Source organism: Thamnophis sirtalis, unplaced genomic scaffold, assembly GCF_051295495.1.
Source record: "Thamnophis sirtalis isolate CommonGarterSnake01/CBP01778 unplaced genomic scaffold, rThaSir2_p1.2 scaffold_13, whole genome shotgun sequence".
Classification (NCBI taxonomy): Eukaryota; Metazoa; Chordata; class Lepidosauria; order Squamata; family Natricidae; genus Thamnophis; species Thamnophis sirtalis.
This window is the reverse complement of record NW_028261393.1, coordinates 6507483-6532301: the sequence shown is the minus strand read 5'-3', so window position 1 is coordinate 6532301 and position 24819 is coordinate 6507483. Positions and strand designations below refer to the sequence as shown.

General features: G+C 47.5%; 2 protein-coding genes across 2 annotated transcripts in view; one reads left to right on the top strand and one right to left on the bottom strand.

Annotated features, from left to right (window-relative positions):
- The window catches only part of LOC106555036 (cell surface glycoprotein MUC18), a 17479-nt gene extending 10945 nt beyond the window's left edge, over nucleotides 1–6534 (top strand). The window contains exons 6-9 of the mRNA XM_087728261.1: nucleotides 232–397; nucleotides 1925–2060; nucleotides 3945–4049; nucleotides 6170–6534. Of these exons, the coding sequence (XP_087584387.1) occupies nucleotides 232–397; nucleotides 1925–2060; nucleotides 3945–4035 (393 nt within the window). The 3' untranslated portion in view covers nucleotides 4036–4049; nucleotides 6170–6534. The remainder of the gene's footprint in view (nucleotides 1–231; nucleotides 398–1924; nucleotides 2061–3944; nucleotides 4050–6169) is intronic.
- An 8183-nt stretch (nucleotides 6535–14717) lies between these two features.
- The window catches only part of CADM4 (cell adhesion molecule 4), a 189902-nt gene continuing 179800 nt past the window's right edge, over nucleotides 14718–24819 (bottom strand). Inside the window, exons 7-9 of the mRNA XM_087727213.1 lie at nucleotides 21372–21544; nucleotides 20643–20771; nucleotides 14718–17806 (exon numbers count right to left, since the gene is read on the bottom strand). Coding sequence (XP_087583339.1) covers nucleotides 17697–17806; nucleotides 20643–20771; nucleotides 21372–21544 — 412 coding nt within the window. The 3' untranslated portion in view covers nucleotides 14718–17696. The remainder of the gene's footprint in view (nucleotides 17807–20642; nucleotides 20772–21371; nucleotides 21545–24819) is intronic.

Below are 24819 nucleotides of genomic sequence, written 5' to 3'. Positions count from 1 at the left end.
TAGTCCAACCACTGGGAAAACCCCCAGAAAGTCCAGTTGCCTTTTTAAAAAGCACCTTTGGGACATCCATGATCCATGATGACTGAGGCTCTCTGTAGACACTTTCCCAAATCGTCTTTTCAGGTGTCAGAAAAGCTAGCGGAGTTTCATAGCTTCGTTATGTAGATCAAAAAGCTTTCTGTTAACGTTTCTTTCTCTTTCTTTTTTTTTCTTTTTTCCTCCTATGAATAGGGAGACGACTGGATCCTGCCCTCGGGTTCCTTAAATCTCTCCAAGCTCACCCAGGAGCAAGCCGGGACCTATACTTGCCAGGCCCACCATCCAACTTTGCCTAAGTTGACCAAGAGCAAATCAGTCCGCGTGGTCGTGGAGAGCGCCAAGCGCAGCTTTAGTTTTGGTAAGACGCCCTGAATTTGGAACGTCCCCTATGAACTCTGGCCACTTGGTATCTTCCATATTTATTGGGAGAACTTCCAGGGGGAAAAGCCCATCGGGTGTTGAGAAGGTAGAGGTGGGATTCAAAACTTTTAGCAACTGGTTCTCTGCCCTGTTGTTGGGTGGGCGTGGCCATGGTGGGTGTGGCCTGTTCGGCCTCCTGAACAGGGCGGGGCCCATTTTTCACCCTCCGCAGGCTTAGGTGACTATCCCCGACCCCTGGGAGGGTGAAAATGGCCCGCTCCGGAGCCCCTTAAGTGAAAAATGAAATGTTAATATATATTGCTAGTCCCCGTATGATAAAGGTAAAGGAATCCCTGCCCATTTTCTCCACTAGTCATTGCCACCTATAGGGGGCAGTACTTCTCTCCATTTTAAGACCATTGAGCCAGCACTGCCTGAGGACATTTGTGCGGTCATGTGACCAGCATGACGTCACGGAGCGCTGGTCATGTGACCAGCAGAAAGGGTACCTATTTATCTACTCGCATTTGCGTGCTTTAGAACTGCTAGGTTGGCAGGAGTTTGGGGATGAGGACGGGAGCTCACCCCGTCGCGTGACGCTCGGGTCTCGAACCTGAGCCAACGGCTTTTCAGCCGATGAGCCCAGTGTGCTAACCACTGAACCACCACACCGCTCCCGTGTATGATACGCCATTCGCTAAGTAAATAAATAAACCCATTAGGTTCACAATAGTGATGAATATCCGTCACTCGGGTGTCGGATGAGGGTGGAGGTTCGTTCTCCGAACTTGTGGGTTGGTTTACGAACGTTTATATTTACCAGGGTAGGTAACATCTTCAGTGGGGATTTAGGGGATGTCAGAACGCCCCCTAAACCTCCGCTAAAGTCATTACCTAGCTTGGTAACGAAAGGTTCGGAAACCAGCCCACAAGCTCGAAGAACGAACCTCCACCCTCAAGCCTATTAGGATCCAGACCAGTGGTGGGTTCCGGATCTTGTTGCAACCGATACGGTGCAACGAGGCCCAGCAGCCACCACACAAATGTGCGCATGCGTCCTTACCTCCTGTGGCGCTCCGCGATGCTCCAGCTGCTCGGCGGAGCATCGCACAGGCGCCGTACGCTGCACGTGGGTGCACAGATAGCCCATTTCCTTCAAATGCAGGTAAGGAACGAGGGCGGGTGGGTGGGCCCTCCAGAGGACCGTACTGGAACGGTATCCGGTGCTCCCATCCGTGCTGGGGCGTACCACCTGCAACCCACCGCTGATTCAGGCACTCCATGTAACCTGGCACACCCTTTACGGGAGAAACCTAAAGGAAGCCACCCTCTGAAACCAGCCCTGCCTACTTTGAAGGCTTTCTGGTGCCACTCCTCTTTTAATAACAGTGTAGCTGACCGTCTCCCTGTGGGTGATCCCGTGGGCACTGCTGACTGCCTTTCTCCGCCTTCTGATGGAGGCAGGCGGGTGGAGGGCACCGGGGCCCATGGCCCGTTTTGTCGTTGACCCTTCCGTCTTCTCCAGAGTCCGTGCTGTCCCTCAGCACCCCGATGCTGGCCCTGGCCGTGGCCCTCCCAGCCGTGCTGTTGCTCTTGCTGATCTTGGTCTTCGCCTTCCTCATTCCCCGTCACCGGGCAGCCGTCCAGAAGAAAATGGCTTTGTGAGTGTCCGGCGGGATTTTGGGGGCTGGTGGTGGTCAGGGGCGTGCCTGCTCTGGTCCCAGGCAGGGATTTGAATTTTTTTTTTTGCACCCAAAGTTTGGCCCATGCCACCCAAGGACATTAGCTACCATTCCTGTTAATGCTAGTAGGGGTACATTTTTTTTTTTTTTTACAGAGGGTTTTATAGAATATATAGAAGGGAATGGAAATTGAAATGGAATGGAAAAATAGAATAGAATAGCAATAGCAATAGCAGTTAGACTTATATACCGCTTCATAGGGCTTTCAGCCCCCTCTAAGCGGTTTTACAGAGTCAGCATATTGCCCCCAACAATCCGGGTCCTCATTTTACCCACCTCGGAAGGATGGAAGGCTGAGTCAACCCTGAGCCAGTGAGATTTTGAACAGCCGAACTGCAGAACTGCAGTCAGCTGAAGTAGCCTGCAGTGCTGCATTTAACCACTGCGCCACCTCGGCTCTCGGAATAGAATAAGAAGAATGGAATGAATGAATGGAGTAGAATAGAATAGAATTAGAAATAGAATTAAAATAGAATAGAACAGAATAAGAAGAATGGAATGGAATAGAAAAGAATAGGAGGAATAGAATAGAATAGAGAGTAGAATAGAATAGAATGGAATAGAATAGAATAGAGAGTAGAATAGAGTAGAATAAGAAGAATGGAATGGAATGAATTGAATGGAATAAAATGGAATAGAAATAGAATAGAATAGAATAGAATAAGAAGAATGAAATGGAATGGAATGAATTGAATGGAATAAAATAGAATAGAAATAGAATAGAATAAGAAGAATGAAATTGAATGGAATAGAATCGAATAGAGAGTAGAATAGAATAAGAAGAATGGAATGGAACGAATTGAATTGAATGGAATAGAATAGAGTAGAAATAGAATAGAAAAAGAAGAATGGAATGAAATGGAAGGGAATAGAATAGAATAGAATATGGAAGGGAAAATGAATAGAATGGAATATCTGGAAGGGACCGTGGAGGTCTTCTAGTCCAGCCCCCTTCTCAAGCAGTAGACCTTATACCATTTCACACAAGTGATTGTCAAGCCTTGTGATGACCAAACTATGGCCCACGTGCCCTAAGTGGCAGGTGGAGCCGTGTCACCTGGCACATGCGACTTTGCCCGTTTCTCTTCCGGGTTTCTGGTGCACACGCAGGCACAACCATCCGCTGGCCTTCGTCCGTGCGGCAATGCCGGCAACCGGAAGAGCTGCTCTTCTGTTTCCCAGGCTTAGCATGCCCGCCAGTCAACTGATTGTTGTGTGCGCATGAGCGCCAGCAACTGGAAGACTCGCTGGCCTGTGTGCGCCGGAAACCGGAAGTCCGTTTCCCAGTGCGCGCACGCCCCTAGGCCAGCTCCTCTTCCGGTTTGCGTCTCAGGCGACCGTGTGCTCCCTTTGTGGCACCCACTGGCCTGGTCTCTTCTTAAAAACCTCCAGTGATGGAACACCCACAACTTCTGAAGGCAACTTCTGTTCCACTGGTTGATTGTCCTCCCTGTTAGGAAGCTTCTCCTTAATTCCAGCTTCCTTCTTCTCTCCTTGGTTAGTTTCCATCCATTCTTCCTTGTCTTGCCCTCGGAGGGTGCTTTGCAGAATAATTGGATCCCTCGAACGCTGGCACACTGCTATCATGTCACCCCCAATTCTTCTTTCCTTTAGCCTAGCCAAACCCTTACTGTGGGCCTTCCTACTGCTGAGTTCAACAGAGACTTAATAGTTGATCGACTTCTGGGGAGTGGGAATGCGTAAAGAAGCATGGAAGAGCCAGTCTAGGCCACGTCTTTCTCGGTCCGTGTATTGGTGGCTCAGCGGGGAGAAGCGGTTAACGTTGGCCTTTCCTTTTTTTAGGGCGGAATCCGGCCAGCGAACCCCCATTTACAAAGGCAGCCTCGACTCTGTGCCTTCTGTCGCGGGAGACACCCAGCCTCTGGTGATGTGAAGCAGATAACACCGGTTAGTAAACGCCTATTTCTTCCGAAACGCTGGAAGGATCTCGTCGCTCTTGATAAAAGTCTGCCGAGGTTCTCAAGTATTCCTGGCCACACAGTTGCCCCAAAGGTCCTTTTTTTCGGTTCCACCACAAAACCGCGGAGGACAAAATCGCGCTCGACGAAAGCGCGCATTTGACGTCATCACAGCGCGACGAAAACATCGCGCTGTGATCGAAAAATGTAAAAATAAAGCGAAAACCTTACCCTAACCCTAAACCTAACCCTAAACCTAAATCTAACCCTAAACGTAACCCTTAACCTAACGCTAAACCTAACGCTAACCCTTAACCTAACGCTAAATGTAACCCTAACGCTCTAAACCTAACCCTAACCCTTAACCTAACCCTAACCCTAAACCTAACCCTTACGTTTATGTGAATCGGCTTGCTTTAATTTTAATTTTATTTCAATTTTTACTTTTTTTCGTCGCGCTGTGATGACGTCAAATGCGCGCTTTCGTTGAGCGCGATTTTGTCCTCCGCGGTTTTTGACGGGTCACGCTTTTTTCAGGACATCCTTGTTTTTTTTTCCTTTTGAAGATGTTTCGCATCTCATCCGAGAAGCTTTTTCCACTCTTGACAGGATAGTGGGGTTGATCCAACTTTATAATTCAAGCAGCTTAAAAGAACTTCTCTTGCAAATTTATTTATATCTTTCCTTTTTTTTAAAGGCTCGGGAAGTTATTCTCTCAAAATCTCCTTGAACAGATTTTCAGTGTTAGTTAAAACAGATGTAACGAGCAGAGGGAAGAGGAAGAAAGTCTGTTATTGAAAAGGGAATTTATTTGGCTCTTCTTTACAATGCTGAGAGAGGCAGGAAGGGTCAGCAGAGAAAACATCACCTGCTTAAAAGTTGGCGAACCCTTTTGAAAGTTGCATATTCCACCATAAATGTCACCTCAAGCCTGATCTGTTCTCCGCCCAAGTTCTAAAAACGAGCCAAGAAGATCATTTTCTGCAACAAATCAATGAATCGGTATAATGTTTTCTTTCGTTTAATTGGGTTCTCTCCAGTGGTGGGTTTCAAAAAATTTTCGAACCTACTCTGTGGGTGTGGCCTCCTTTGTGGGAGTGGCTTGCCAGCCATGTGACCTGGTGGGAGTGGCTTGCCAGCCATGTGTTCTCTCTCTCTCTCCCTCTCCCCTCTTCCTTTTTTCTCTCTGTCCCTTTTTCCTTTTTTTCTTTCATCTTTCTCACTTTTTCTTTTATTTATTTATTTATTTATTTATTTCTTCCTTTCTCTTTCTTTTTCTCTCTCTGTGTGAGTCTGTGTGTGTGTGTGTGTGTGTGTGTGTGTGTGTGTGTGTCAGTGGTGGGTTTCAAAATTTTTTGGAACCTCTTCTGTAGGTGTGGCCTGTTTTCCGGGTCCACGGGTGGAACCTCTTCTAACCCGTTCGGTAGATTTGACGAACCGGTTCTACCGAACTGGTGCGAACCGGTAGGAACCCACCTCTGGTTCTCTCTATCTTGTTTTAAGACACAGAGAACGGATCGTGTTGCAGATCAAGTTTGTGCAGGAATATTGGAACGTTTCAAAAGAATTCGCCTATTTTTAAGCACCACTCTGCAAATTGGAGCAGTGAGATGCTGATGCTGGAGACAATTAGGGTTTCCTCATTGAATTGTTTGGGTTTCTTATACCAGTTGATACTAACTGGAGCAGTGTTTTTCAATCTTGGCAACTTTTAAGACACATGGACTTCAACTCCCAGAATTCCCCAGCCAGTGTGGAATTCTGGATGTTGAAGTCCATGTATTTTATAGTGGCCAAGGTTGAGAAACACTGAACTGGAGGATTGGGTGTGATGCAATAACTTATATATCTGAAGAATATCAAGCCTAAATGTTCCTTAAACATTTAGGGTCCTTCTAAATCCGTTTTTTTACATCTTGGCCACTTTAAGACGTGTGAACTTTAACTCCCAGAACTCCACACTGGCTGGGGAATTCTGGGAGATGAAGTCCACACACACACACACACACGCATCTTAAAGTTGTCGAATTTTGAAAAACACTTAGTTGAAATATCCTTTGCAACAACTACCAGCTGTGTTAACCTTTTTTTAAAACCCCTTTTCTGTAGGATGAAACAAACTTTTTCAAGATCCAACTTTTTTTCCTGTATTGATTATGGACTGGCGGCAATATCCTTGGTGTACAGTAACGTTGTTTTTGTGTATATTTGGGAGAATTGTTATCTTGACTTTTTTTGGGGGGTGGGTGGGGGGACCTGTTTGGAAGAAATTGAGAGTGGGGGCAGCAATGATGTTGGGAGTTCCTATGAATTTCTCCTTTCCAGCTACAATCTGCTCTTTGCCTGCCATTCTGTTACTAGGCTAAAATGCTCTTTTTTTCTATGGCTCACTTGGCCAATAGCTACAATATCTGCTTGTTCTCCAGCCAAAGAAAATTTGTAATAAAGAGAGAAGCCTTATTTAAAAAACGAAACTGGAAGACTCTTGATTATGAAAGGTAAAGTTGACATTCCAGAACCCAGAGAGGATCAGACAGGCCAAATAGGGGGGAAGGGGAGGAAGATTCACACTGTTATCCACATCATGGTGTTTTGTTTTTCTTGTTTGGGATGTATTCTGCACCCTGTCTCCTCAATTTCATTCATGGTCCTCCGTGGGTCTCTTTGCAAGAGTCTGCAAATATATTCTGTTTTGTCCTAGGCTTCCCCAGCAGCACGAAGCCGAGTCCTCGTCCCGATAAACCCCTTTTATTTAATTTAAGTGAATTATTCTCCAGCAAAGTCCCGGCCCACAGTCTTTCAAGACAGTTCACAATGACCAACCTTTATCAGGCCTGGAGAGCTGCCAGGCTGATATCTTTCAGACGCCGCAATACTTGGCAAGAATGCAGGAAGGAACTAATTGTCTCCTGCAAACTCCACTCCCCTTTCGCTCCTCTTTTTATTCCCTATGGGAGGGGCCATTCACCATCCACCTGTGGCCTTACTCCCAAGTCGACCCTTGTTCCTTAGCTGTTCCTTTTGTCTGGCAACCCTGCGCATGCGCACACCGGGAACAGGCCACAGATGTTCATCTGCCTCACTGATCTCTCACTCTAAAGGCAGCTGATAACTGTCAGACGGCTCTGGCCCCCTCTCTGCCTCTGACACAGAGCCCTCGTCAGAGCCTTCCCCAGACTCCAGGACTGGCCCATGTTCTTCCCCAACCACCTCACTATCCGAATCTGCTGCCAGCTCCACTCCAGCTCGGGCCACAACATATTTTCGCCTTTTTTTGCAAAACGCAGCATTGGAAACAACGAGGGACAAAGCAATCACTTATTATTTTAGGAACCTCGTAAAAGGTCTCTCCCTCTTTGGCCTGCGGTTCAGATCAACATCTAACCATTTGAGGGTTAGATGTCCTCCTTTTAGACTCCCGGCGTGATCCAGGGTCTTCTGCAGCTCTGCATTGGGTCCCAGAGGGATCTTTTTGTTAGAGCTTTTGGGTTCAGTCTTAAGGTGATCCCGCCTTGAATTTCAGTGGTATTTTGCTATTATTTGCATACGAGCATATGCAGAGGAAGGGGAGGGGGGAGCAGTTGGTGTACGGAGGACCCAGTATATATCATGCTGTCTCCGCACTGTGCAGTTTAAATGTCCCCCCATCCGGCACTTCCTTTCATCAAAATAAAAAATAACAGAATCTTGCCACGGTAGCGGTTCGTTGCGAGTGGCATCGGGGTTTTTTTCCCCTCCCTTTTATCACCCGCATTGTCTACGGCACCCCAGGGGGCTGTAAACCAGGCCGAGCCAAAGACAGCGCAGAGCGGTGTTCCCCCAACTTCTACCGAAGCCAATCATAACAGGCCTCCGTTGGATATTCAGTCCTCATAAAAACAGGGGCCGTCTCTTCCATCTCTGGGTACGTCAAAAGCTGGGCCTTTCCATCACGCCAAATCAGCGGCGCTCCCATTATTGGGGAGAACAAATCGGGCCATGGGGTGATTACGGATAGGGGTGGCTTTGCATCTCCCCAGAGGCAGCCCTCTCTATGCCAAGGTGTACCACCTGGACTACCGTAAACCCTAGTTATCCATAGAAGATGCAGGATAACCTGATTGCCTTTCAGAATTTAAGTTCTTGCTCTTTTTTAAAAAAGGGGGGAGGGGGTGGGAGAGCTATTGCTTGCTTTTCCGATATAGTTAAAACAAAATGAACGATTTTAAGCAGGGTCTAATCTCCAGGGAAGAGGGAATCTGTGAAGGTTAACATGGAATATAATAAGCAGCGCAGAGTCTCCTGCAATGTTGAAGTGTTTCTTAATCCGAGCCACTTTAGGATAGGTGGACTTCAACTCCCAGAATTCCCCTGCTAGCAAAGGTAAACTTCAACTCCCAGAATTCCCCAGCCATCATGTGTGGACTTCAACTCCCAGAATTCCCCAGCTAGCAAAAGTAGACTTCAACTGGCAGAATTCCCCAGCCATCATGTGTGGACTTCAGCTCCCAGAATTCCCCAGTCATCAACGTGTGGACTCCAACTCCCAGAATTCCCCAGCTAGCAAAGGCAAACTTCAACTCCCAGAATTCCCCAGCCATCACACATGGACTTCAACTCCCAGAATTCCCCAGCCATCACACATGGACTTCAACTCCCAGAATTCCCCAGCAATCACATATGGACTTCAACTCCCAGAATTATTTTTTCATGTGGACTTCCAACTCCCAGAATTCCCCAGCAATCACACATGGACTTCAACTCCCAGAATTCCCCAGCCAGCATTCTGGGAGTTGAAGTCCACGCCTTTGAAAGTTGTTGAGCTGGAGAAATGTGGGTCTATTAAGGGAGTTGATAACTGCCATGATATTTGGGCTGCAAAAAGAGAACGGGGTCTTGGCAAAGGGGCTGGTTGGCACGCAGACAATCTGCAATCTAGGGCAGCCCATTGTAAACAGGAAGTCCCTTAGCTCAGCAGTGAAAAAGTGACCCAGAGGCTGGATTCACACACATCAGACTGAACCGTAAAGCTAAACTATTCATATCGCGTGTCACAGCCAGAGAAATCACATAAGGGGTTAACCCGCTTCATAAAACGTGTGAAGACAAGACAACCTGTTGGATTTCCACAACGATGAGTCATAAACTACCCAGTCTTCATTTAGCTTATCCTAGATTAGGATATTGTGAAATTTACATTATCCGCCTTTATCAAGACACCTGTTTTGACAGCTCTATAACAAGCAGCAATGAAGCCAGTTAAGGGCTGTTTTCGTGTATGTGTGTGTGTGTTTCTGCACCAGATTTGCATGTCACGCTTGTCATCTGGAAACCGAATGCAGCCCAATTCCTTTCCCCAACAGGGCACCCTTTTCAGCTTTCAGGGGAGGGAGGTGGGCACGGTTTCAACAGCAGAGGAACGATTGACAGCCTAGGTCAATTTCCCCTCGGATGTACAAAAGATTAGATCGTAAAGAGCCATGCATTTTAAGAGGAGGTGGCTACCGCCGCAGATTACGAGAAACGGGTGAGCCTCAAAATTGCAAGTTCCTTGCCACCTGGGCTTGCCTCTGCTCTGGGTATCCTGTGCTCTCAAATTGTGAAGCTCGAAAGTAGCTGACAAAAATGGCCCTTAAGAATGGGTTATACATGAGGCCATCCTGAGCAACTCCGTCTAACTCTTCTGCCATAAACGACATGGCCAAGGTCCCTCAGCTCTTCCTTCATTTCCCTATCTTGTACTCTGAGTCTGTTCTGCAGACATAAACTGCGCCTCTATTCAGCTTCCAACAGGAATCAATACCCTAAGATTGAATGAATATATATATATCAGAGAGAGAGAGGGAAAGAGAAAGAAAGGAAGAAATTAAAAAAAAATTAGTGAGAGATGAAAGAAAAAAAGAAAAAGGACAAAGAGACAAAAGGAAGGAAAGAGAGAAAGAACGAAAACACATGGCCGGCAAGCCACTCCCACCAGGTCACATGGCTGGCAAGCCACTCCCACAAAGGAGGCCATACCTACAGAGTAGGTTCAAAATTTTTTTGAAACCCACCACTGATATAAACACACACACAAACAATATATATGGAAGTGTGATCTTCCTCCCATATTTGGGCATACCAGGGGTTGTGACTTTAACCTTTCACCCTGGCCTGGCTGATAAGGAGTCGAGCTCTGTAGCTCAATGGTTAACACATCTGCCTAAGAGGCAATACAGCACAGGCTCAATTCCCAGTAAGGGTATGGCTAGCTGATGAGAGCTAAATAGCTTGAAATAGATCTATACTAGTCTCCCTTTATTTATTTATCAGCACAAATATATCAGAGCCTTCCCCAGACTCCAGGAATGGCCCAGGTTCCTTCCCAACCTCCTCACTGTCCATATCTGTTGCCAGCTCTGCCGGCCACTGGCTACAACAATGAGGGCCCATGTTTAGATAGGCCTTCCGTGCGCCACAATTTCATGTTGGAGGCATCTTCTACTAATCCCCCCCCCCCCGAAAGGTTGGAGGTAGATTGGATTAGGCGAACCAATGAAGCCAAAGAGCAGTAGGCTGCAAAGATGCTTACCGGTTAATGAGGAAAATGAGATTCGTTAAGGAACAATTTCCTTCTTAAGATGAGTTTGCTGCCCCAATGAACAGACATCATCCATCTTGGCTGTGGCAGCTGCCATAATTTTCAGCATTAGGGACAGGCGGGCCCATTGGTTTTGATTCAAAAAGGGCAGGAGAGCAACACGGGGACCGGAAACCTGGGAAATCCTTGCAAATCAAAAGGCCAGTACAAGGGCGTGGAAGACGGATATGTTTCTATCCTTCTGGCATAATTATTATTATTCTTTTTAGGGATCGTCTAAAATAACCGTTTTGAAAAGATGCTCTTCCTCTCCAATATGGTGTGTACAACAGTTTGTAAAACTGAGATAAATTTACTGGCAAGCAGCAAAAATAGAAGAGAAAGCAGTCTGTGAATCCCAGATGAGGAGTAAGGGAGTGGAGCCCCCGTGGCTCAGTGGTTGAATGCAGTATTGCAGGCTAATTCTGCTCACTGCCAGCAGTTTGAGCCTGACCAACTCAAGACTGACTTAGCTTTCCATCTGAGGTGGGTAAAATGAGGACCCAGATTATTGAAGGCAGTAGGCCGACTCTTTGTGATCCTGATGTAATCCAAAGAATGGACATTCAGCCAAAGACCTTTGAGGCTAATTCTGGCGGGGAAAAACAATAGTTGCACATCAGTGAAGCAGGGTTCATGGTTGTGTTCCGACCCAGGCTTCCTTAGAAAGCAAGAAGCAAAATTTTGGTCCCAGCAAAACCTCTTTTATTTACATGACTGTGAATTCCTTTCATTCACAGTCAGCAAGGCTTTAGCAAACAGTCTTTCGGAGGAATGTTTATCCACACGCACCTTATCTCGTTTGGAGAGCTGCCAGATAACTAGTTTCCAAACACAGGGCAAAGCAAAACTTGGCACAGAGTCTTTTATAATCACAAACAGAACTTTCCGGACCGAATGAATGAATTGTTTCCTGCAAAAGCCCCCTCCCCATTCACTCCCCTTTTGTTTCTTTTGGGAGGGGCCAATCACCTCCAAGGTGTGGCTTTACTCCCAAGTCGACCCTGTTTTCTTAGTTGTTCTTGTCTTCTGGCAGCTCTGCGCAGGCGGACACTGGGAACAGGCTCCAGCTGTTCTTCTGCCTCACTGCTGCCTAACTCCCTCTCTGCCTCCGACGCAGAGCCCTCGTCTGAGCTTTCCTCAGTCCCCAGGACTGGCCCATGTTCCTCCCCAACCTCTTCACTGTCCGACTCTGCTGCCAGCTCCACTGGCGGGCCACAACAGGTTCTGCTGCTTTGTCCCAAGTATTTCGGCGCCGTTCTTGCTTCCATAAAAAGAGCTGAGAATTTATGCCGTCTTGTTTAACATTAAATCTCCACCCACCCACTTCTCCAATTGTTTTAAAATATTTTTTTTTCCTGGGAGCTCCCAGCCGAAATATTTTCCAGCAGAAGAGAGTTTTGCACAGGATGACAGATGGGGGAACGCTGGGAAGGAACCCCCTGGAGTAATAACAATCAGAGCAAAAGAAAGAAATGGAAGTGAGAAGCCCCAGAATGCCAGCCTCTATTTCCAGCTGAATCGGATTTAAACGTTTGTTGCAAGACTTCGGCTGAACCACCAGCAGCAGAAAATGTGGGCGCAGGGTGTGGGGAGCGATGAAGGCTGCAAGATGGTGAGACGCAGCTGCCAGGACATGAAGACCCTGAGTAAAGCCTGAGTAAAGAGTTACATGAATGGTGGTTGCAGGGAAAGGACCCGCCAAGGATTCTACAAGCCCTCCTCGTGTTATGACCACAATTGAGGCCCAAATTCCTGTTGCTAAGCAAGACAGTAGTTAAATTAGGTTTTGCCCCATCTTACAACCTTTCTCGCCGCAGTTGTTAAGTGAATCACTGCAGTTATTAAGTTAGTAGCATGGTCACTTAGTGAATCTGTCTTTGGTAGTCAGAAGGTCGCCAATAAGGGAACACGTCACCCCAGGACACTGCAGCCGTCGTAAATACGAGTCAGTTGCCAAGAGGCCGAATTCTGATCACATGACTATGGGGATGCTGCAATGGTCATTGTGTGTGACCATTTCCCCCCTCCCCCAGTGCCGTTGTAACTTTGAACAGTCACTGAACGGAGGACTACCTGTGGTGGAGGCCTCATTTAAATCCCCCCTCAGGAACACAGCTTGCTACTCACCCAAACTCCCTTGCAAGGTTATTGAGAGAAAGCAAGGAGTTTCCCCTTTGCAACACAAGAGAAGGTGCTACAGAGAGCAAAAAAGGATCTAGACCAGGGGTGTCAAACTCAATTTCATTGAGGGCTGAATCAGGGTTGTGTTTGACCTCAGCGGGGGGGTGGGGTGAACATGGCTGGGATGGGCATGGCCAGCTCAATGTCACTCGTGTCGGGGGCGCCTGGGGTGGCCTGAGCACTCCGCCAGTGAAAAAGGGCTTCTGAATTCCATTTTCGGCTGCAACGCCTTCCTGCAATCCTCTGCCAACGAAAATGGAGCTCAGGAGGGCATTTTCTCTCCCTCTGCAACCCTCCTTAGCTCTATTTTTGTTGGCAAAGGCATCAAGGACTGGTTCCTTGCCGGGGTGGGGTTCAAAAATTTTAGCAACCGGTTCTCTGCCTGGTTGTTGGGTGGGCGTGGCCATCCTAAGCCTCCGGGAGAGCGAAAACAGCCTCCCCAGGCTGGAAACAGGCCCTTTTCTGGCCTTGCCGAACTTCCAGTAGACCCATTTTTCACCCTCCCAGAGCCTTCGCACGGGCCCTACACTTGCCTTCCATCCAAAATGGGCTGCTTGGAGACTCCTGGGAGGGGAGGGGTAGGCCAGGGTCAGCCAGTCCTTGTATGCGTGTTGGAGAATTTTAATCTTTATTTTTATTTTATTTTGTTTGTTTTTCTTTTCTTGTTCTATGTAAACCGCCCGGAGTCCTCCGGGATTGGGCGGCCTATCAATCTAATAAATTAAATTAAATTAATTAATGAGCAGTTGGTGAACCCGATTAAAATTAACATCCAGTTCGCTCGAACCGGTCCAAATTGGCTGAAACCCACTGCAGTCACATGACTGTATTTGGGGTGCAGCATGCATGTATGACCATTCGCAGTGTCCCGTGGTCATTCGACTGCGATTTATAATATTATTTTTTCTGAAAACCGGAGTTTAGCACCCCATAGTGACCAATGGCTTTGCTTAACGACTATGGCCTTCGCTTAATGATCAGGGCATTCGCGTCAACTTGTTAACGGAAGTGACAAAAAGTGTAAAATTGGGCACAAGCACTCCCTCCCTCAATGATTGTCACAACTTAGAACTGTAACTGCGGGCTCAATTATGGTCGTAAGTCTGGATGTTGATGTCCACAAGTCATAAAAGAGCCATCGTTCCCAACTTCTGGCCGGTTCATCCACAAAACCGCGCCCGACTAAACCGCATTGCTGACATCATCAACAGGGCGACAACAGCGCGGAGACAGAAGCACGCTGTAAACCCTAAACCTAAAATTAACCCCTAAACCTAAACCTAGCCCCCCTAAACTTAATCCTAACCCTAACCCTAACCCTTAACCTAACCCTAAACCTAAACCTAACCCTTAACCTAACCCTAAACCTAATCCTAATCCTTAACCTAACCCTAACCCTAACCCTTAACCTAACCCTAAAGCTAACCCTAAACCTAGCCCTAAACCTAATCCTAACCCTTAACCTAACCCTAACCCTTAACCTAATCCTAATCCTAAACTTAACCCTTAACCTAACCCTAAACCTAACCCTAAATCTAACCCTTAACCTAACCCTAATCCTAACCCTTAACCTAACCCTAACCCTTAACCTAACCCTAACCCTTAACCTAACCCTAAACCTAACCCTTACCTTAAGTTGAATCGGCTTGCTTTCAAAGCGCTATTTAAAGCGCCCTTCTTTCTCCGCGCTGGCTGTTGTCGCCCTGTTGATGACGTCAGCGATGCGGTTTAATCGGGCGTGGTTTTGAGGGGTCACGCTTCTGGCCTAGTGGATGTATCCCATTCTATACTGGTTGCCTCCCCCTTCCACCTTCTTCGCTCCGCAACCTTCACCGCAGGATTGCGCACGCTTATGAACAAGGATCGCACAACCACTGGTGTTAAAAGAATTAATCAGGGGGATTTATTGAAGTATCAAAGGTGGTTAAAAGGCAGACATAGATATTTACATATATATTAACTTTCGGGCATGGGGGAAACAGTCTTGGGCTGCAGAGGAATAAGCCCCTCTGTACACATCCCAATCCCCAGTTATATATTAATTATTATATTTTTCCTTTTTTTTTTTTAATCTCCCCTTCTTTCCAAGACACAAACAAATATATTAAAAAAAAAAAAAAAAACCTGTGAGGCAGAGACGGACACAGAATCACACGGTCAATTTCTTCTTCTGTTTTGTTTTGCAAGTTTTCTCCCCAGACAAGAGACGAAGGGGAAGGGGTGGGGAATGTAGGGGGTTGGGATTTGCAGGAGAACGGCAGGGAAGAGGGGAAGGGTGGGCATTTACTGGCACAAATGAGAAAAATCGGCAAAAAAAAAAAAACCCTGGAAGGAATCATCGGGAATCACCAGGACGTTAGGATGTGGTCAGAAATTGAGAGAATGTGTTGGAAATGCCCCTTTGGAGAGGGGTGGGGGGAAACCGGGGCGAAGCACAAGAAGAGGGCCAGGGGACGGCAGCTGCCTTGGGAATGGTGAGCTAGGAAAAAGGCGTATCCAGGAGGAAGTTCCCCGAAATTCAGCTATTCCAGGCATTCTATTTTTATTTTTTTTAAATCCACAGCAGTCCGTTGCAATTGTCCCTGGGGCAAAGCAGATGTTGGTTTTTTTTAACAGGCTCTCCCGAACCCATCTTCTACCACAGCTGCATCTTAGAAGGTGAAGTTCATTGAAACAGGATCCAAGCCTTGGGGATGAGTAGTCTCTTATGTTTTGGTTCTGCTTTTGCAGTTGTTCCATTTTGCAGAACGGCCAAAATCAGCTTCTTCTGAAGGAGATGGATGGATGAGGAGGAGGAGGAGGAGGAGGAGGAGGAGGAGGAAGAGGAGGAGGGAGAGGGAGAGGAAAAGAGAAGAAGGAAAGGAGAGGAAGAGAAAGAGGAGAGGGGTGGAAAGAGAGAAGGAAAGAAGAGGAAGAGGAGAGGGTAGTGTAGGCCAGGCATCTCCAACCTTGGCAACTTTAAGCTTTGCTGGCTGAGGAATTCTGGGAGTTGAGGTCCACAAGTCTTAAAGTTGCCAAGGTTGGAGACCAGTGGTGGGATTCAAATAATTTAACAACCGGTTCTCTGCCTTAATGACTAACTGGGTAGGCGGGGCTCGGTGGTCATGTGACTGGGTGGGCTTGGCCAATTCAACATCACTCAGGTCGATGGGCGCTTCGTCTTAGCTGTGGCAATATAATGAGGGTTAACAGAGAGGCAGTTTCTGTAAGCAGGGCAATAAAGATTAGGCTAGAAACAACACCAGAATGTTTCCTTCCTGCCTTCCTTACAGGATTAGCCCTGTAAAGTGGGAAAAAAAACAAAATGAGATTTCTTCCAACAACCGATTCTCTGAACTGCTTAGAAAGTTAACAACTGGTTCTCCCGAATAGGTGCGAACCGGCTGAATCCCACCACTGTTGGAGACTCCTGGTCTAGGCTACCCATGTTCCTGTGGTCTCGGGTCAGAGCAGGAGGGTCATCCCCACCTACACAAAAGGGAAGAGGAGGGGGAGGAAGGGAGGAGGAGCTGGAGACAAGTCAACTTTAATCTGTATTCACCAATATATTTAAGCCGGCCGGATTTTTTTTTTTAAAAAAACATAACAATAAAAATAGCCACATCTTCCACCTCCCGCAGAAGCTGCCCCAACGATCTGTGCTGTCCAGATGGACGGATGAACGAGGCGAACAATGTGTGGGAACGGGATGCTCGGGTGGGCTTATGTGGGTCCCGTCTCCTGCCCTCCGGCCAAGAATGTCACAACAACAAGGATGAGACAGACAGACAGACAGACAACCCCATCCTCTTCCTTCCTCCCTCCCTCCCTCGCCCTCCCCCAAAACTATCATGGCTTTGAAGAAATAAAACCTGCTTTTGACAGCGAGAGTCCTCGAGCAGCCCCGGCCCTCACCGGGAAAAGCATGCAGCTGAAAAGGATCCCCCACCCCGAAGAGACCTCCCTCCCCCCCCAAGACATCCCCAAGATGCCCCCTCGGGGCAGACGGCCATCCCGCCGGCACTCCTGAATGGCGGGATGGCAGAGGGGCGAGGGACGCAGGACGCAAGGTCTCCGTGGTCATCCAGAACCTGGAAGTGAAGGTCAAGGGTTCTCCATCCATTCAGAAGACCAGGTTGCCCCTTCCCAAAGCTTCCCATGATTGGCCCCGTCCTCCCTCCCCAGATATTGTGAATCTCAGTGCTAATACCTGGGAAGGTCGGATCTAACAAGCAATGGGGAGTGGGAGGGGGGTATTGGGACGTCCCTCACTGTCAACCTCCCATGGCTCCTCCATTTGGACTTTATTTACAAACAGCCTCCCCCCCCCCCTCAAGAATGGATTCCATCCCAAAGGGGGGGGGGAAATGCAGCAGGAGCTCTGTCCCCCCTCCCACTTTATTCTTTTTGAGGGGGGGGGAACAGAGCTAAGCATGCCTACCCAGCCCTACCAAATGAACAGGGCGGGGATGAAAAGGATTTGGGCGGAAAGAGGCATCCGAAGGCAGAGGGGGTGGGGCTGGGATGGAGTGGGTGGAGCTTCCTGGATAAGGGGAGGGGTTAAAAAAATTCTCGGTTTCAAAAATCAAACCGGGAAAATAGCGGCAGCCGCCGGTGGTCGGTTTTGTACACGATGGTTGTGGGGGGGTTGTTTTGTTTTCGTTTTTGTATTCCTTAAAGCAACTTTTCGTTCATTTTTTTTTCCGGTTTTGAAGCCAGCCCTCCCCCACCCTACCCCTAGCCGGAATGGCCTGCTCTTCTTCAACCCTCTCTCCCCTTTTTTCAGCACGCACCCCCTTCCTTTGCCAGCTTCTCCCCTCACACAGCACCCCTTCCCCTCCCCTTCTCCTCTTCCTCCTCTTCCTTTTCCCCGGCTTAGATGAAAAACTCCTCCTTGCGTTTATGACCGTCGCCGCCGTTCAGAAAAGCTTCGCGGGCTTCTCCGTGCTCATCCAGCCCGCTGGCCTCGTGTGTCAAGTAGGAACCTGTGAGGGCAGAAAAGGGGGGTGGGGGGAAGAGAGAGAGGGGGGGATGGATTAAGTGCGTCCCCCAAACTGGCTCCACTCTTGTCTAGTTCAGCGGTCTCCAACCTTGGCAACTTTAAGAATTGTGGACTTCAACTCCCAGAATTCCTCAGCCAGCGTTCGGAATTCTGGGAGTTGAAGTCCACAATTCTTAAAGTTGCCAAGGTTGGACAGCCCTGGCCTAGCTCATCCTTAAGTTGGTGTCAGGTGCAAACAATCAGCTCCATACTGAAAATGCAAAATTACTGATTTGCCGCATAGGAATCGTCTCAGACTATCGGTTTGCCCAGGGGTCGAATTTAAAAAAGGGCCAGTGGTGTTTGGGACGGGGTTACATTTTTGTCCTCTTGTGACGGCATAAAGATTCTAAACTGATGCCCTGCTTGACTCCTCCCACTGGCTCTGGGAGAGGAGTCAAATGAGGCATCAGTTTAGAATGGGGGGCGTCAAACTCGATTTCATTGTGGGTTACTGTATGTTTGACCTTGGGGGGCGGGGGCGGAGTGGGGATGGCCAGGGTGGGAGGGTTTATTTTCACGGGAGGATTTATTTTAGCGCATGCGGTCAAAAGCCCAATGGGGCTTATTATCCAGGGAGGTCTTATTTTCGGGGAAAACGAGTATTTTTGGGGCAACAGAACAAAGGCGATAAGGAAGAGCCAGCCAGGCATCTGGCTTTATGGATTGGGCAGCCTTTGTCAATCCAGTGCCGTCCAGAGGTTGCGACCTGTTGTAATATAGTTCCTTGTGTAGGCGTAGCGTCACCCATGGCCCAGTGGATACCAGGGCATGCAGAGCCACGCTGAACCACACAGGAGAAAACAAACTCCTAATACACCATAACGTCCTGATAGTGCATAACATAACATTCTGAGATGTGCCCTACCATTGACGCCCAGGATTTGACCATATATAGACAGAACTTCCCTGAGCAGTAGATTAGAAATTGTACTTTTACAGGCTGTTTTTTAACCACATGCTATTGCTCCTCCTGCCTTTGTCCTATCTCAATAAAAGGGGCTCTCAGACCCCCAATCTGGGTTGCTCCATCCCGAGAAAGATCGTGTCCTGTCTTTTCTCCACATTGGCCTCATGGACGAACCACGGGAGCGACCGTCACCCCACCAGCCACAAGAGATATCGGGGCTGCGGGGCTGCAACAGAAGAAGTCTTACAGCCGTGGCTCTAACATGGGACCGCTTTTCCTGGAAGACTCATCTTATGAATTACAAGTGAGATCACAGCCCATCAGGGCCGGATCACAAACTCATCCCAATTCGACTGGATGCCAAAAAAAAAAAAACTAAAAAAAAAACCACCAGCCGCTTTAGTCCAGGAAGGCAGACAATAATAACTCTTGCAAGCCAGAGGAGAGCCAGCAAACCATGACCCTCGTAGATCATGTCAAATGCCATCATATTTCAACCAGACCCGCACACCTACATGCTGTTAGCTCTGGCACATGATTTAAGGAACGTACAAGGCCAGGTTATTTGTGAGGGCTTGAAGGTACCTGCTCATCCCACTAGGTCAGATAGAATAGGGATTCTATTGGGGGGGGATGGACGGATCTCGGAGGCACACCTTCTCTGCAGCTACCCCAGACTTTCAGAAGAGCTTACTGAGATTCAGGAGTCTTTTAGCCTTCTGAAAGGCAGAGAAAACCTGGCACTTCCCCCTGGAAATGGGCTGGAAGGGATTGAGTGGAGGTCAACGGTACGGTTGGTCCTGCACCTGCTTTGTTTTTAATCTTATTTTTACTGAGTTGTTGTGGGATCACTTGTGAGATACGTAGGTGGCCACATTAGTTCTTTAAATAATAGCAAAAGCAGTTAGACTTACATACCGCTTCATAGGGCTTTCAGCCCTCTCTAAGCGGCTTACAGAGTCAGCATATCGCCCCCACAGTCTGGGTCCTCATTTCACCCACCTCGGAAGGATGGAAGGCTGAGTCAACCTTGAGCCGGTGAGATTAGAACCGCGGAACTGCAGATAGCAGTCAGCTGAAGTGGCCTGCAGTACTGCACCCTAACCACTGCGCCACCTCGGCTCTTTTACTTTAAATAAACAGGTGTCACAGTGGGTACAACTGGGCACTGGCCACTGCCAGCTTCTTCCACTCGGTGGTTCCTAGTTGGCCTCTGCATTGAGACCACAGTGAGAATAACAGAATAACAGAGTTGGAAGGGACCTTGGAAGTCTTCTAGTCCAACCCTCTGCTCAGGCAGGAAACCGTACACCATTTTCAACAAATGGCTGTCCAATAATCTCTTCCTAAAGACCTCCAGTGTTGGAGCATTTACAACTTCTGGAGGCAAGTCGTTCCACAGATTTGATCGTTTTCACTGTCGGGAAATTCCTCCTTAGTTCTAGGTTGCTTCTCTCTTTGATTCGTTTCCATCTGTTGCTTCTTGTCCTGCCTTTGGGGGCTTTGGAGAAGAAAGAGCTGGTGCTGGCCGTGGTGCAGAAGAAGCCGAGACAGAATATGTGAATGGGCGCTCGGAAGCTTCTTTTGTCTGTGTTGGTTCTATCTTTTAGAATTTGAATCTGACGCCAAGCGGCTTGCAGGGAGATGCTGTGTCCTCATTTCCACATTCCCAAGGGGGGGGGGAAACAACAAGCGGAGCTGGTCCCACCCGGCATGAGCATCTGCACCCAACGCTCAACCCCCACCCCCCAAATGCATGCTTGCAATGCCCACTTGGAAATAAAAGAGAAAGAACACCGGTTTGCCATTCATTGGCCAGAGGTGATAGGCGAGGTTACTTAAGAGACCCTCCTGGGTTCCCCTCACTAACCTTTCTGCCGGATGGAGCACCACACCATGATGATGAGAACGCAGATGACCAGAAAGACGAGGAGAGCCAGGATGCCCCCCACAATGGCATAGGGCACTGAGGTCTGGGCCTCTACAATAGCCCCCGGATCTGCAAAGGAGAAGGAAGGTGCTGAAGACATGGAACCGAAAGTGGAGACGTCTCTTGCAAGAATTGCCCTGCTTTGCAAAAGAATCGGGGAAGGGTCTCCTCCATTTTTTCTATTTCCGGCCACCCTCCCTATGGGCAATGGGGAGGCAAGGGCCCGAGACAACAGACATTTCCACCCCAGGCCTCACCAGGAAACGTCTCTCAAAATTGTGGCAGTAACTGGCGACAGGGAGCCACAGCAGAGGGATGAAAGAGCCACTTGCAGCTCCAGAGCCGGAAGCTTCTCTCAAAATTGTGGTACCGACTGGAGACAGGGAGCCACAGCAGAGGGATGAAAGAGCCACTTGTGGCTCCAGAGCCAGAAGCTCCTCTCAAAATTGTGGTACCGACTGGCGACAGGGAGCCACAACAGAGGGATGAAAGAGCCACATGTGGCTCCAGAGCTGCAGATTGCTGACCCCTGTCCTAGACCCAAGTGCGAGGGTTGGATCTGGGACCACAAAGACCAAAAGGAGCAAATGCCGGAAGATGGGAAATGTGAGGTTCTAGGAGATTGAGGCAGAAGCCGAAGAGGCCACAATAAATTTTGCTTTGACTCACCATAAACCACCAGAACGTACTGGTCTGAGGACCGTCCATGTTTATTGGCCACTTGGCACGAGTAGGTGCCGTTGTCCAGCATGCTGAGGCTGGGGATGGTCAGCACTTCACCCTCCGTGAGGGCTCGCTCGGGCAACGTGTCGTTCGCTCGGGTCCATTTAATATCTCTGGGCCTGAAAGGGGCACCCAAAAGAATCTATTAGCCCCTGCCTCAACTCTGGTGCTGCCTTCTGGCTGCCCTCCTTCTCTGGTCCTGCCTTCTGTCCACCAGCGTAGCATCCTTCCCACCTCCACTCACCCACACCCTTTTTGAAAAAGCCTTTCTTTCCTCTTCAAGGTTATTCGCTGCCAGAGCAGGTGATGGATGGGCACGTGAGGCAGACGGCTGGATCAAGGGGCACTCGAGTAATAACTCTGCTCAGGAATTGTACCCATCCGTCAGGCGGGTCAGGGAGAGCAGCAAGGACAGCTTGTTCACAGAAGGGTGGGGAAAAAAATTGAGGATTGGGTCTCGGGACCCTAATGGGACAGGCAGACATTTAAGGCAAAATGGCTGGTTTTATTATATTGATGGCAGCCACGGCCATCAATATATGGATTTTTAAAAAATAGTTTATTTTTTTTTAAAAAAATTAAAAGACACCAAAATATTTGAGGAAAAAAAAAAACCAAAGAAGGTATTAAAAAGTGTCTTAAAATAGGTTTCTATTTTGGGGGGTATTGTTGACAAGAGGAATGGCTGTGTTTATTGTTTAATGTTATATGGCCCTGGTTATGCACAGTATATATGTGACTGTACGAAATGAAAATGGAAAATAAAAACACACACACACACACACACACAAAAAGGGTCTTAAAATAAAAGATTAACCCACATCCTTCTTTAGTTGAATGCTGGTGAATATAAATACAACAGTGTGAATTTCCACCCCTTACAAAACAGGCTGAAAGAATTTTATATCAATTGCAAAATAGTTGAGAGGGAAGGCAATAGCGACATGAATAATATCTGGAGATATACAAATAATACGAGATTATCCCTAATAATTGAAAAAAAAAAAGAGAGAGACAAGATTAAAACCCCCCAAACTTTCTGTTAACAAACTGTTATGGCAGTGTTTCTCAACCTTGGCAACTTGAAGATGTCTGGACTTCAACTCCTAGAATTCCCCAGCCAGTGAATGCTAGCTGGGGAATTCTGGGAGTTGAAGTCCGGACATCTTCAAGTTGCCAAGGTTGAGAAACACTGTGTTATGGTAATCAACTTTACCACAATCATCCCCCAAAATTAAGCCTAATTGATCCAGGATCCGATAACCGTGTCTAGCAATTATCAGTTGCTGATTGGTTTAATACAATAAAGCCAATCTCCAAATCTGCCCAGGACAGAAATCCTGTCCCTTCTTCTGCCTGTTGGCAGCAAAATACAGAGATAAAAAGACAGACGAGAATTGTTGACACACTCAGCCAGGAGCAAGCAAGGGTTTGTCCTATTTTTGCATATCCTTTAAAAAAAAAAAAAAACTGCGTCTCCTTTGCCAAGGTTATATAAAAACATGCCAAACCCGAATGCCGGAGGAGAAAAGTGACTCAGATGGGCACGTGCCACCAACAGTCATTCCTTTTCTAAACGGCCATTGGCTGTGAAAACTGTCTCCCATGTCTCATTGTTCACACACGCACAAGCACACAGCATTTTTGAAACAGCTGATGCTCCAAAACAGAGAGAAGTCAAAATTGAAATCAACATCTCCCCGGAGAGGATGGGATGATTTGTGCTAGATCAAAAAGGTTCTTGGTAGGTTTATATGTAGTGGCCAAATTTTTTTAAAAAAAATAGGGCTCCCCCATCACTAAATCGAATTGTAAGAAATTAAGATTTAGATTTGCACGGTGGGAGGGTCAGGAATCAATGAGTCTTGAAGTTGTTGTTGTTGTTGCTGTTCTTCTTCTTCTTCTTCTTCTTCTTCTTCTTCTTCTTCTTCTTCTTCTTCTTCTCCTCCTCCTCCTCCTCCTCCTCCTCCTCCTCCTCCTCCTCCTCCATCATCATCATCATCATCATCATCATCATCATCATCATCCTGGTTGGGGAATTCTGGGAGTTGAAGTCCACACATTTTCAAGGGGTAAAGCAGAGGTGGGTTCCTACCGGTTCGCACCAGTTCGATAGAACTGGTTCGTCAGATCTACAGAACCGGTTAGAAGAGGTCCCACACCAGTGGACCTGGAAAGCAGGCCACACCTACAGAAGAGGTTCCAAAAATTTTTGAAACCCACCACCGGGGTAAAGGTTAAGAAACACTGTTTTATGGCATTCCACCCCAGTAAGTTTGAACTCTGGCCTTGTATTTGGTTCTACCCGTTAAGCCCAAAAATCTTATTTCGGAAATGGAATCAGTTAGTAGACCTTGAAACCTTGAAATAAGTTGTTGTTCTTTAACAGCAGAATCTTCCAACTGCCCAGTTGTTTTCTATGACATCCTGTACCCTGGGCTACAGGTAGAGTGGGAAATTTATTTATTAGATGTTTATCCTGCTTTTATTATTTTTATAAATAACTCAAGGCGGCAACCATAACTAATACTCCTTCCTTCTCCTAGTTTTCACACAACAGCCCCGTGAGGTAGGTTGGACTAAGACCGGCCCAAAGTCACCCAGCTGGTATTCATGCCTAAGGTGGAACTAGAACTCACTGTCTCCTGGTGATTGGCTCAAAGTCACCCAGTCGGCTTTCATACCTAAGGTGGGGCTATAACTCACTGCCTCCTGATGATTGGTTCAAAATCACCCAGTCGTTTTTCATGCAAGAGGCAGGACTAGAATTCGCTGTCTCCTGGTGATTGGCTCAAAGTCAACCCTGTTGGCTTTCATGCCTAAGGCAGAACTAGAATTCACTCTCTTCCCAGCCATGCTGTCTGGGGAATTCTGGGAGCTGAAGTCCGCACAGCTTAAAATTGCTAAGGTTCAGAACAGAGGTGGGTTCCTACCAGTTCGCACCTATTCGGTAGAACCGGTTCGTCAAATCTACCGAACCAGTTAGAAGAGGTTCCACCAGTGGACCCGGAAAGCAGGCCACACCTACAGAAGAGGTTCCAAAAAATTTTGAAACCCACCACTGCCCCCCCCACAGAGAAACAGATAGACTGAGAGAGAGAAAGATAAAGAAAGGAATAAATAAATAAATAAAAAAAGAAAAAAGAAAGAAAAAGAGTGAGAGTGATGAAAGAAAAAAAAAGGAACAAAGAGACAAAAGGAAAGAGAGAGAGAGAGAGAGAGAAAGAAAGAAAGAAAGAAAGAAAGAAAGAAAGAAAGAAAGAAAGAAAGAAAGAAAGAAAGAAAGAAAACACATGGCCGGCAAGCCACTCCTACCAGGTCACATGGCCGGCAAGCCACTCCCACCAGGTCACATGGCCGGCAAGCCACTCCCACCAGGTCACATGGCCGGCAA